We start from the raw sequence: 13,967 nt of genomic DNA on the forward strand, positions 1-13,967 counted from the left end.
CATATTGTATGTATGAATAGTTTATTCTTTTTATTGCTGGGCGGTATTCCATTGTATGGATGTACTTCAATTTGTTTATCCATTCACCTGTTGATGGGCATTTGAAATGTTCCTGGTTTTTAGCTATTATAAATGCTGCTGTAAATATTAATGTATAATTATCTGTGAGAATATATGCTTTTATTTCTCTTCGGTAAACACTGAGGAGTGCAATGGTTATGTCATATGATAGGATCATAGAATTTACCTTTTTAAGAAACTTCCAAACTTGTCAAAAGTGATTTTACCATTTAACATTTTCACTATCAGTGTATAAGAGTTCCAGTTGTTCCACATCCTTGCCAACACTTCATTTGGTCAGTCATTACTTCTTGCCTTATTGCACTGGCTAGACCCTTCACTATAATGTTAATAGAAATTATGACAGCAGACATCTTTGCCCAGTTTCTGATGTTGGGAAGGGGAATCCTTCATTTTTCTCACCATGAAGTATTTAAAATTTTTTTAAATTTATTTTTATTAGCATATTAATTGTTACAAATTATACTTATTCTTTATGCCCCTTACCCAAGCTCTCCCCTTCCCCTCTCCCCTCTAATAATCAGATTTGTTCTCTCCATCTTATATATTAACTGTTCCTCTGTTTGTTTGTTGCCCAGATGATCTGTCCAGTATTGAGGCAGGTGTGATCAACTTCTCCCCTATTATTGTAAATCAGATGCTTCTTCTATTAGTCTGGAGTGTGCATTGTGTACAGAGAGGACTTCTTTCTTTTTCGGTCTCCGCTGGTGCCTCTCCTTGTGTCAATGCAGTTGAGAGTCTGGCGTGCCATCTGCATGGTGGCTGTGACTGCTGCTGTAGAGAGTAGCCACTTTTGAAGCAGTTATGGCAATTGTGGTGGCTATGGTGGGCTACCCATGTGGAAATGGTGTTTTTGGTGTGCTCTTTACCTGATTGCAGCTGGGTTTGGCTTCCCCTGGCTCCATGCCTCGTTCTAAGGTGTTGTTGTGGAACAGTTGTTGGGGAGGGAGAGAGGGGAAGTGGGGGCATGGTTGAGGCCCGTAGCATGCCCCTCATTCCAAGGGTGTTTCTGGTGATGGCTTGGTGGTCATCACTGGGCTGCTTGAAGATGTTGGAGGGATGTGGCTGAAGCTCTTGGCCCCCCACCACCCTGGCTTGGGGGTCCAGAGCACTTTACCATAAAGTATTTTATGGAGACAGTTTTTTATATATATGCCCTCTATCTTTTAACTTGTTTTATAGTAGATTTCATAGAATTATCTGCCAGAATCACTTATTTCTTTCTATTTTGTCTTTTTATTTTTTCTTACGCATATTTATTTTAAGGTCCATATCACATCTACTAAGTGTAGTATCTGAATCATATGTAGGTCTTCTTCAGAGTCTGTTGTTTCCTCTCAATCAGTTATACATTGTTGTCTCTTTCCATGTCAAGTAATTCTATAATAGACATTACCTATAAAAGAACTATAGAGACTTCAGGTCGTTATTACACCAGAGGGGATTTCTTCTTTTTTATTAGGCAGAGAGGGTGAAGAGCTGATCATTTCAGTCTAATCATGGATGCTGGTCCATGTTTGGTTCTATAGTTTTAGTAGAATTATTGTCTGTCTTATTCGCCTCTGTTCCTTGGTGTTGGTCATTCCGGTCTTTTGAATGTGAGCTTGTTAGCTTCTGAACCTAAGAGATTGTGGGAGTTACTGTTCTGCCTTTCAGAGGATTTCAGCTTAATTCTCCAGCCTCTTACGCTGCTCAGTCTAAAATCTGGCAGATGTTTTGAGAGAGAAACTGACTATATGAGTGTACTTCAAAAAGTTTGTGGAAAAATAGAATTAAAAGATAATATGAATCTTTTATGAACTTTTTGAAGACCCCTCATATGCTTGAGGCTGGCTCCTATTTTAGTCAGTACTTTGCTTCTAAGTCCGTGAGAGTACTGGAGAGTTAACTCTGCCTTTTAGCATTTTGGGTCCAGCTCCTTGTACTGTCTCACAAGGAACAGAAAATCGGTCATGCCTTTAAAGTCTGTAAGTTTCCTGGTCCTACTGATCACTGAATACTTGCTGATTTGTTTTTGCTCCAGCAGAGGTTCTCTTCCTTAGCCTACAAACAGAATTGGCAAATGTCCTTAGAGAAAAATAAAAACTGGAGATCTTGTTACATCCATAGTTCTCTCACACCTTTAAATGTATGATTTTTTAATGCTTCTAATGGGGGGGGGGCAGGAAATTGGCCTGTCACAATAAACTACATCTTACCCAGAAGTGGAAGTCTTTGACTTCCAACTTAGGACTCTCTCTCACTGCTACTTGGAAATCTTCCATGCCCATAGTCACTTCCCCTCTCCAGTTCTCTAATAGCAGATATTTAAATTTTTATAATGGTCTTTAAGAGTCTTGCTTTTCCCTCTTTCACTATGATAATATAATGCAGAAAAACATGACATTTTTAAAGTAAGAATGCCTATAAAATTTGGCCCTTTAGATCCTCCATCTCCAAACATCTTTGCATCTATATCCTTCTTTATTTCTCCTGTAAAAGGAAGAGATATATCTATTCTTGTTGAAGGTTAATTTCTCTGAATTCTCCATTCACATTCTCTAGGTCTTTGCTCCATCAATTTATATCTCTTGTATCTTCTCTCTCTCTCTCTCTCTCTCTCTCTCTCTCTCTCTCTCTCTCTCTCAATAGCTCTTTTCTTTCAGCATATAAATCAGCTCAAATGTCTACATCTTAAAACCAAAAGCCTTCTTAGCTCCTCTGTCTTCCGCTAGCTATCTTTTTTTCCATTCATAGCCAATTTTGAAAAAATAGTTTTTACTAACCCTTTCCTTCTCTTCCTATTTATTCCTGTTCTCGTTGCATTCTGTTTATATTGTTGCTCCACTGAAATTTCAGATGTCAAGATAATGATGTCAGTATACACACTAAAGTCCTTATACTGACCCTTCCCCCACATTTGACACTGTTGATCACACTTTATTTTTTAATATTTTTTTCTAATTTCTCAGCTGGACTCTAGATGCAGGTGTGAGTAAGATATTTTCACAAACATCTAAAACCTATATCTGAAATCAAACTCATAATAATACCCCAAAGAACTCCTCCTTTTTTTCTCTATCTTGACAAATGGTATGATAATTTGCCAGATTCCACAAATATAGAAGCCATTCTTGACTGTTTCCTCTCCCCTAGTTAATCATTTCCTACTTTTATTCATTCCTGCTTCTTAATATCTTTGGGATCTCCTCTCCCCTTTGTTTCATATTCAATTAACGTGAACTGATTCGTGTCAATCATTGCCATCACTTCCTGATAAAGTTCTGTCTTTTGCATCTCATCAAATATATTTTTGTGTAATTGGATGAAAAAATTATTACCACTTTTTTAATGTAAGTTAAAGCTTGGTTTTTAAGATCTATTTGCCAATATATAACGCATTCTAATTTTATGAGGATACTTCTATAAAAAGTTCTTTATGTATGGATTAAAATGTTTTTAATAATGGCTTTGGAGGAGAAAACATATTATATTCATGTAAGTACAGTATACTGGAATTATATAGAAATATCTAAATATGTTATAAAATCCTGAGATGTTTGATATCCACAAATAGTTAGATTTTATAACAAGCAACAAAACAGGAAGTTTTTTGCATGTCAGTAATATTGCTGACTAATTAAAAAGCAAAACAAACGGTGATCTAGTCCAGGTAGTCAGAGCAAATATCAGAAATTTCAACAAAGCAATAAAAAAAAATAACAAATATCAATAAATTCTTATATAGGTAGTTACAATATATGTAGACAAATCTTTGTACAAGCAGGTATAAAGCAGCAAATTTGAAGTAATTCTAATAGTATGTGCATATAAGCAGTGAAAAAAAATATTTCACTTAAAATAAGTTCACAGTAAGCTACAGAAAAAAATTAAATGCATATCAAAGGCATAAAACAATCTGCAAAAATATATATAAGGATTATAAATAATCTTCATTATCAAAGCATGAAAATTTTTTAATTTTTAAGAAGCTTTTAAAAGATAATTTATTACACATATATGTGTAGTACAAAGTTGAATTTTAATAGTTGTGTACAATGTGTGATGGTCAGATCAGGATAGTTAGCTTATTCATTGTTACAGTACATAATCATTCTTTGTGCCCTTTAACCAAATCCTCGTTAACCCCCCTCCCACTCCCCTCTTCTTTTCCACCTCAAGTAACCACAGTTTTTTTCTCTCCTAAAAGTTCAAAGTATTATTGTGATTGTTGTTTGTTTCTTTCTCTCTTTCTTTATTGTTTATTTGTTTATTTATGGATTCAGTTGTCACTTATGAGTGAGGACGTGCAGTATTTCTCTTTCTACACCAGGGTTGTTTTTCTCCAGGCCCATCCATGTTGCTGCAAATGGCAGAATTTCATTTTTTTTTTTTTTATGACTGAGTAGTATTCCGTGGTGTGTATATACCATATTTATCCAGTCATCCATTGATGACACATTTAGGTTGGTTCCATAGCCTGGCTATCGTAAATAGAGCTACAATAACCATGGGAGTGCAGGTATCCCTTCAACATGATGATTTCCAGTCCTCTGGATATATACCCAGTAGTGGGATTGCTGGATCATATGGTAGTTCTATCTGTACTTGTTTGAGGAACCTCCATAGTGTTCTCCATAATGGCTGTACTAATTTACAGTCCCACCAACACTGCAGAAATGTTCCCTTTTCTCCACATCCTCATCAGCATTTGTTATTCTCTTTTTAATAATAGCCAGTCTAACTGGGGTGAGATGATATATCAAAGTGGTTTTGATTTGCATTTCCCTGATAATTAGTGATGTTGAGCATTTTTTCGTATACCTGTTGGCCATTTGTATGTCCTTCTTTGAGAAAAGTCTATTTAGCTCCTTTGCCCATTTTTTAATTGGATTATTATTTTTTTTTTTTACTGTAAAGTTTTTGAGCTCTATATATTCTGGATATTAACCCCTTGTGGGATGCATAGTTTGCAAATTTTCTCTCATTCTGTAGGTTGTCTTTTCACTCTGTTGATTGTGTCCTTTGCTGTGCATAAGCTATTTAATTTGATATAATCCCATTTGTTTAGTTTTTCTTTTGTTGTCTGTGCTTTTGGGGTCTCATTCATAAAGTCTTTGCCCAATCCTACATCCTGGAGTGTTTCTCCTATGTTTTCTTCTATGAGTTTTAAACTTTCAGATCTTATATTTAAGTCTTTAATCCATTTTGTGTTGATTTTGGCATATGGCAAGAGGTATGCATCAAGTTTCATTCTTCTACATATGGATATCCAGTTTTCCCAGCACTGTGAAATATTATCATCTTTAAACCCACCTAAATTTTCATCTTTGAAACCAGAAAACTTGTTACTGTTGAAATTTCATGACTCTCTTTTTTAAAAAATTACTAGCACTCTTTGAGAGAAACTGTGTCACCACTATATTCAAACAATTAATAATTCTTAGTACCATCAAATATTAATTCTTAGTACTATCAAAGGGCATTACTGTGGAAATTTCATGACCATATACTTGCAAAAGCAAATAAAACATTTTCTGCTTGGGCAAGTCACATAAGAATCAGAAAATTTTATAAAATTTTATGAAATATTTCTGCTTGGACAAGCCTCATAAGAATCAGAAAATTTTATGTGATAAGGATATTTGTCCCTTAGGGCATATCATAGAGTGGCCTGCAGAGCTTTTTCAATTGTAGAGTTAAATTTCCCTAATTTGTGTGGTCCTTCTCCCTCAGGATGTTTTTCTCCTGCCCAAAAGTATACACTAGGGGCAGGTGTGGAGACTTTTTAGCCAACAACAGGAGCCCATCAGAGGTAGGACAGGAGCATGGTGGCCCCTGGTGCTGGGGGCCATAATACAGGCACATTATAATACAGTCCATAATACAGGCATATTAACTCAGTGCCAGGTAATTTTTTGGTAACTATTTTGGGGGATGGAGTGTCAATACTTCTTATAAACTGGCACTTAAAGTATTTTCTTTGCACTAGATTAATAAGTTTATTAAGGATAAGGACTATATCCTTCTCACCCACAATTTCCTTCACTTAATTTTTATCAAATATTATTATCTACTGATATATTTATAACAACTATAGATTTAATAGAAATGTTTAAATACATGTTTATGCCTAGAAATAGAGTAATTGTCTGAAATTAAAGTTATTTTTTGTTTGGCTTTTTAAAATTAAGAAAATACTTTGTCAGACATCTTCAAGAAATATTTTATTAAGAATCTGTTAAAGTTCACAACCTATTTGGGGCTTTATCACATTAGTTATGTCATTACCCTGTAACTATAAATCAGGACATTGAGACTCTAAAATGTAAATTGATGTGATTTGTTTAAATAGGTAGTACCAGAATCGATTAATTTTGACACTGTTCATTTTTTAAAGTATGAATTTTGATTAAATTAATTTTAATTTTTATGTGGCATGCTTTTCTCATTTATAGTACTCCTATAGACTGGTATCATAGAAATTTATATAACCTAATCAGTGTGATTTGTTTGTGTACAGTGAGAGAATCAAAGAAGCTACTGACCATAATTCTGAAAAATATACTAAAACTTAGTAAAAGAGAAGGGAAAGAATTGCTTTTGTATTTTGATGCATCATTAGAAATCACTAATGCAACTCAAAAAATTTTTGGTGCAAATAAATATAGGGTAAGTTTTTAAACTTTTTTAAATAAATATTTACCATTTTCATTATTCTGGAAATTCAATTTGGGGCTATAAGTTTCATTGCTTTTTTTTTTTTTTTTCCATTCTAGAATTCTTACTATGACATGTAGATTTTAGTTATTTAAACTTGTACTGTGGAATAGCCATCAACTTGTTAACCATCACTTTGAGATATCTATTAGAAAAGATTTCAGATGACAAAATTAGCAGAAGCTGCTCAAAAGTGAAATGAGACAAAGCACTATTTTCAAGATATTAAACATTGTAATAATTACACAAAGGATACCTCAGAAGAACTAAATAATTGGCCTAGGGAAAATAAATCATAGAAATTGAAGAAAGACAGTGGTCATTAAGAGTCAGTTTGAAGGGAAGGCATTATTGTGGAGATTGAGCTTGAAATGACCTTTGAAGTCAAAAGGTAGAATTTAGATGCTTTCCAGGATTGCGGAAGACATGAGCCAGATATTGTTTAACTGAGAATCTAAGGTGACAGTTCATGTGATGGTTTGGTGAGATATTCTGTTGACAAGTTTGGATAGTGCAAAAGATTTATGTTGAAAAACAGCAGAGGATATATTTATGAGGAACCCTTATAGAAGGATCAAAATGGCAAGCTAAGGAGACTGTGGTTAGTGGGGAATAATTGAAGTGTTCTGAGAAGGTATTCATATATGCAAAGTAATGATTTAGGATAATGTGGCAATTTTGGAAGGAAACAGGAAATAATTTTATTAAATGGAAAGAAAATGACATCTGGAAAAATAGAAAGGAAATGAAAAAAATGACATCACTTTGAATTAATTTAATTTTAGGAATTTACCAGAAAACAAGGTATTTCAGTTGTCAAAACATCTGTGCATATACTTTTTGATGCAAGTGGATCACAGGTAATGTCTCTGACTTACTTGATTTTTATCATGTGGCTAAGTTTAACCCTAAATAATAGCACACTAATAAAGTTTAGGTTAAAGGGTAAATATCTAAACAAATGGTCTCAATATAAACAGTGCTCCAATAAAACTTATATGATTTTAAAAACATGTTATTAATGATAATTAATTTTAATATAGAGAGTACAACATTATTAATAAATACCAGTTTTGGTAGCTTTAAAAATTAGAAGTATATGTTATTTAACTAATTCCAAAGATTATTTTATTCCTATTAACATTTGAAAAAGTGGGTACTTTTTGTTGGATCACTTTATAAAAATTATAACAGTACATAGATGGAAGAGGGAAAGTGTTGACATTTGTAAATGTGAGATTTGGAGCTTTATTAAGACATCTAGTGATTTTTGAGAACTTCCTTTGGTTTGCAGTTTCAAATACCTTTTTTCATTCTTCAACAGATTCTAGTGCCAGAAAGTCAAATCTCATCAGCCAAAGAAGAATTTGTTAGTTTAAAAGAAAAATCTAACCCCCAAAAGGAATTTGCTAAATCTCCAAACTATATCAAAAACAGTAATCAAGAGGACAGAAAAAATAGTCAGCTTGAGGTAAATATGGTGTCAAAATACTTGTTTATAAAACTACCATAGATGAAATCATTGCTATATACAGGTACAGAAAAAAAAAAGTATATAGAATTTATATGTTAATGGCCTTGATCAATCACGTTTAGAGTCCCTCTCCTCCGCTTTTACAAATGCAAACAAAAGACAGCACTTTAGCAAACTGTGTTTATGTAGGGATTAGGGGCTATATGTAAATTTTAAGTTAGGGATACATAGGATAGTAAGTACCACTTTTTATCCTTTCTGTTCTATCATTACATTTGACTGTAATTTATAATACAAATTTATAATGTTATATTTATTTGCATGAAGAAAAAAAGCTAAATATTAAGTACTTTTACTTCTTCTCCTCCATTGAAGACTTCCTTTAGGCCATATCTTAATAGAACCATTTCTTAGCCTTCTTTTTCATACTTTGCTATGACACTTGACATTGTAGACAGCCCTCTCTTTTTTAAGGTCCTCTCCTTCATCTGCCTCCATATTTCAATTATATTTCATTAATTTTTCTTGCTATATCCTTGATTCCAGCCTTTTCTCTCCCCCATATCTAGAACGAAGGTACTAGTGTGGTTGTTCTTTCATAGTATCTCTCAAATTCTTTCTGCCTTATTCCTTCTACCATTACTCAGCACAGCTAGGTTGATACAGCTGCTTCCTAATTGGTCTTTGACACCATTGCTTCATCCTATGAGCTACTCCATAGGGTATACCAGTGATTTTTCTTAAATATCAGTATCCTGTTGCATTCTTCTGCTCAAGTGTCATGATTTCTGTGTTTATCACACCGACTCAATACATTTTGACTCAGTTTTGAGAACTAAAATTTAATTTTACTCTTTTTTTTTTTTTTTTTTTTTTTTTTTTTTTTTTTTTTTTTTTCCGTGTCCGGCAATGGATCGCAACCCTCAGTGTTGCCCCCGTACCGGACCGGGGACCGGCAACGGGATCGCAAACCTCGGTGTTGCTCCTGCGCCTCGCTGAGCCAGTGAGCGGGAACCGGTCTGTATGTGGGATCCGAACCCTCGGGCGGGAGTGCCGCTGCGCTTCCCAAGCGGCGCACTATCCAGTGCGCCACCGGGCCGGCCCTAATTTTACTCTTTCTATTAAAATTATAGTATATATTCTCCACTGTAGTAAGTTCATTTGCTTTACTGTCTCTTTGTACACCATGTTCATTCAAGCCTCTAGATCTTCATTCACATTGTTTGTTCCTTTTTTACCATTACTCATCTAAAGCATACTTAAATTTGTAAATCTTGGTTCATTTTCAACTTCTTCATGGAGATTTTTCTGATTATTTCAGTTTTTACTAATCACTCACCTTTAGGCAACTATAACTCCCATAGGCTCTTCCATACATTTTGGCATGTTTATGTTACTATTTTCTCCTTTAGTCTTGTGTTCTCAATTAAATTAAAAATTTCATCTTTTATTTCCCCTAGAAAATTACACTGAAAAACCTATCTTTGGTGTCCTTATATCAGTATCATGTTGGGTGCTTATTAAAAATGCAGATTCTTAGACCTTAAATCTATTAAGTCATAAACTCTGGGAAAGGTAAAGGTCTTAAACAGTAAAATTTGAAAAACATCGTACTATTGTTAAATACCTACTATGTTTTAAATAAGGATTAACTGAGGTGTTTTATGAATAAGTAACTTTTCAGGTCCCATTCATTGTACCACAAGGAACTGTAATTTCTTTAAAAAGAATACTGGTTTAGAAGCTTGTTTTCTGGCTAATCTTAGGATTCTTTCTTTAAGTATCCTCCCCACCCTTCCCTAACATCTCACAAATATACCTATTCACAATTCCATCAGTTTTTTTTTTCTCTGTTTAGGGAAAGTTGCCTTTTTAAAAAACAGTTCTTCCTATGCCTCTGTAGCATGTCATCATCTACTCCTTTATATTGCACCCTCTGAAACTCCTATATTCTGCAGTCCCTGCCTGTGCTTATCTACTTCTGTTGCTCTTATAAATCACTCTGGGATGATGTGGGAAAATACAAATCTTCACTGGAACCACTAGCTTATGTGCCACAGAATCTCTAAATTCATGTAGCTTTTTATTTCAAACTCAGTTTAGTCTTCACAGATTATTAATGTAATTTTCAAAAATGTGTGAAAGTTTTGAAGAACTATGAAAGCATTCAAAATAATTTTACATAAATAAGTACCCGAATATCATTTTCATGAAATAGAATAGGGAATTGTGAGCCATTGGTAAACTAAACTCAATGTTAAAATATTTTCGGCCAACATGTAAAAAAGGTACTGTATTTCATAAGTCTGGATATTTTATAAATATCCTTTAAAACAATATTTCTTTTTTTGGCTACTTATTCAATACCAAATAAAAGGATAAAATCCTTCTAGTTAACTTTAAACACAGAAATTTCTGGATATTATGTTCTTTATAAGAACCTTTTTATTTATTTTATTTATCCAATCTTTTGCATGTAATCAAGGCAAAATGTTAGGAGTAAAATTGTAGGATATTTAATTTCCAAAGAGAATGTGTGCTTACTATGGTTGTTTCTCATGGTTTAAGAAAATTACTCCTAGCAAAAGAAAAATGTCTGAAGCGTCAATGATTGTTCCTGGTGCAGATAGATACATTGTGAGAAGTCCAATACTTTTGACCAACACGTGTAAGTTTTATAGTCTTAAAAGATTTCTAACAAGTATATTTTAAAGAAGGCATTTTTTAACTCAGGGAAATTCTGGTCATAATTTACCTAGAGGATAAGTGGAGGATATAAAAATTGATAAAATATGAACCACAGGTGTCTTCTGATGGGAAGAAAGGTATAATGGGTATTGACATATAAGCAGTGTTCAAAATATTAATATTCAGTATTCATAATTTATCATAATTTTAGCAGGAGGCAGTATAACATAGTAGTTAAAAGATTGAAGTTCCCTACTCCCAGGTTTGTATTTTGTACAAATTATTATCCTCTAGCTAAATTTCAAACTAGTTTCCTTTCTATAAAATATAACTAAAGTTTCTACCTCATCAAATTGTTTAGAAGATTAAATAAAAATCATTCATTCAACAAGGAATCTTGTGAAACATTTAGACAGTGCCTGGCACATACTAACAGCTAAATAAAAGTTAAAAACAGTTCTGATACTGTGTACCTAGTTGCTTTAAAAAAAGGTCTTATTTAGTGTTTATGACACTTTAATATTGACCTTCCACTCCAAAAATCCAGGTGCCTACTGGGCAATTGCCTAATATCTGATAGGCTCCTCAAACTTAATAGGTCCAAAATTGAATTCGTCTTTCTACCCTCCCTGCCATTTTTTTCTCTACTTGTTGTCTTGATAAATGGCATTTATATGCACTTATTCATCTAAGCCAGAAACCTGGGAACCACCCAACCATCCTAGGACCTTTCTTAGTTTCCTCATCTGAAAAGTACCTCAATAATAGCTGTACGTAAGAAAAAAAAAACTAGCAGTCCTTTGTTATCCTTTTTAGCAACACCACGAAGACGAAAAAGAATTAAACCACCACTGCAAATGATGAGTTCTGCGGAAAAATCTGGTGTTTCTAAAACACTGGAAAATGGAGCAGATAATGCTATATCACTTAAATCTAGATCATCTGAAGGAAGATATAGCGGAGATAATACAGACAAAGTAACTTTGAAAGTATTTTTAAAATAAATTTTTATCAAGTTATTGTAGAAATATATGTTGAGCTAATTTCTTTTGCAAACAGTAAGTGTTTCACTTTGTTTAAAGTATTACTTTTTTTTTTAAAGATGACCAGTAAGGGGATCCTTGACTTGGTGTTATCAGCACTACAGTCTCCCAAGTGAGCCACAGGCTGGCCCCCTACTTTTTTTTCTAGATATCATTTATTGTCCTTGAAAGTAGGGTCCTTTTGGTATATGATTCACTTATTGTGCTTACAATAAAACTAATGAATATCCATTCACTATAACTGATTTACACATTTGGTCAGAGAAATGGATTTGCCATCATTTTGTAGTTTATTATACAAATTAGTGTCTGCTATGTGGAAGGCTCTGGTATAGAAATGTGAGATACACGTCCCTAAGTATCTCAATGTCTAGCATGGGAATTAAACAGATTAATAAGTAATTACCATATAATATAAAATTTCTCAGATGTACATATAGGATGCAGTAGGAACCCAGTGGAGGGGCAGATGCCTAACTCTGTAGCTGGAGGGGAGGGTGAAGATCAGGAGATGATTTCTAAGGAGATGATGGAGAGTGAGTTGATTTTTGAAGGGTCAATAAAGGTTAATCAAGTGGCTATTGAGAAGGGTATTCATTCCAGGTAGTTGAAGGGACAGAGCAGGGAATGGATTAGAGAAAATGGTTTCTTGGGATAACAGGAGGTGATTAGAGATACAGATAAGTTTGTAGATGAGGAATGCCTGATAGGTTTTGTTTCCTCTGGAGTATGAAGATGGTGTGTTTCTCATGGGGATCTGTTGAAGTAGAGGGCTCAGGGACATGTAAATATTTGGAATAGCAACTGAGAGGTAATGGAGAGGCCTAAGAATAAGTACAAGTGTGAGGTAGTATTAAGGGCCCAGTTTTCATTTAAACTATTAATTTTATCATTACATTAGTTCATAAATATGAGGGTATCCCAAAAAGTTCATGGAAGAGTGGAATTAAAATATGAACCTTTCCATTAATTTTTTGAAGACCCCTCAATTTTGTGCAATTTTCTCAAAGCATAGTAGTCTTTTTTTTTTTTTTTGTCCTTTTTGAGACCGGCCCCACCGCGCTCAGCCAGTGAGCGCTGTGAGCGCACCGGTCATCCTTATATAGGATCCGAACCCGCAGCGGGAGCGCTGCTGTGCTTCCAGCGCCGCTCTCTCCCGAGTGCGCCACGGGCTCGGCCCTCAAAGCATAGTAGTCTTGATGTTACAGGAAAAAAAGAACAGATGGTAGATACTTCTTAAAAAAATTTAAGTGGGTATGTGGCAGAAAGGTAAAGGATGTAAGAATTGAAGATAGGAAAAAATAGCAAAAGTAATGGTTCAAATTGTAAAGCTAATTTTTTCTTAATAAGGGCACTATTTTTCAGTTGTGTGGCATGGTCCTGAATATTGTAGGATGATAACTATCCTAGCTAGGACTGGACTTATTGTCAGGAGAAGCCCTCTGTCATTTTGACAACCCAAAACATACCTGCACATTTCTATAATTGCTCCCCCACTACACAAGTGTAGAGAACTACTTGCTAGATTGAGTAGGAAAGACAACCAGGATGAGGCAAAATATCTTATACCAGAAAATGTATATTTTTTATAGTGTTGGCAGATTTTTATTTTATCTGGGTTAAGTGTGTATATGTGGCTGTGGAAAGAGGGAAGCTTGCTGCAGGTAAGAAGTTACCTGAGCAATGACTAAAACTTTAAAACTAATTTAATACTTCATAATTTCCAACTCTTCCAGGTACTATAGTGAAAAAACAATAGCTGTGAGATCAGTAACTGGAGATGTGCCATGGAGGTTCTAGAAATTGTCAGTAACAGATGAAAATTGAATTATTATACTAGCTATAGATGTGATCAGAAAATTTGAAGTAGATATGAATACTATCCAAATTTTCATAGCAAGGCAAATTTATTTTATTTTATTTTATTTTATTTTATTTTTATTTTTATTTAATTTTTTATTTTTATTTTATTTTAAAAAGAT

General features: G+C 34.0%; 1 protein-coding gene across 1 annotated transcript in view; it reads left to right on the forward strand.

Moving 5' to 3' along the window:
* The window catches only part of SYCP2 (synaptonemal complex protein 2), a 59,273-nt gene that overhangs the window by 17,635 nt on the left and 27,671 nt on the right, over positions 1 to 13,967 (forward strand). Inside the window, exons 14-18 of the mRNA XM_008579701.1 lie at positions 6,584 to 6,732; positions 7,566 to 7,640; positions 8,105 to 8,251; positions 10,823 to 10,922; positions 11,759 to 11,919. Coding sequence (XP_008577923.1) covers positions 6,584 to 6,732; positions 7,566 to 7,640; positions 8,105 to 8,251; positions 10,823 to 10,922; positions 11,759 to 11,919 — 632 coding nt within the window. The remainder of the gene's footprint in view (positions 1 to 6,583; positions 6,733 to 7,565; positions 7,641 to 8,104; positions 8,252 to 10,822; positions 10,923 to 11,758; positions 11,920 to 13,967) is intronic.

This window comes from Galeopterus variegatus, unplaced genomic scaffold, assembly GCF_000696425.1.
Source record: "Galeopterus variegatus unplaced genomic scaffold, G_variegatus-3.0.2 Scaffold1944, whole genome shotgun sequence".
Lineage (NCBI taxonomy): Eukaryota > Metazoa > Chordata > Mammalia > Dermoptera > Cynocephalidae > Galeopterus > Galeopterus variegatus.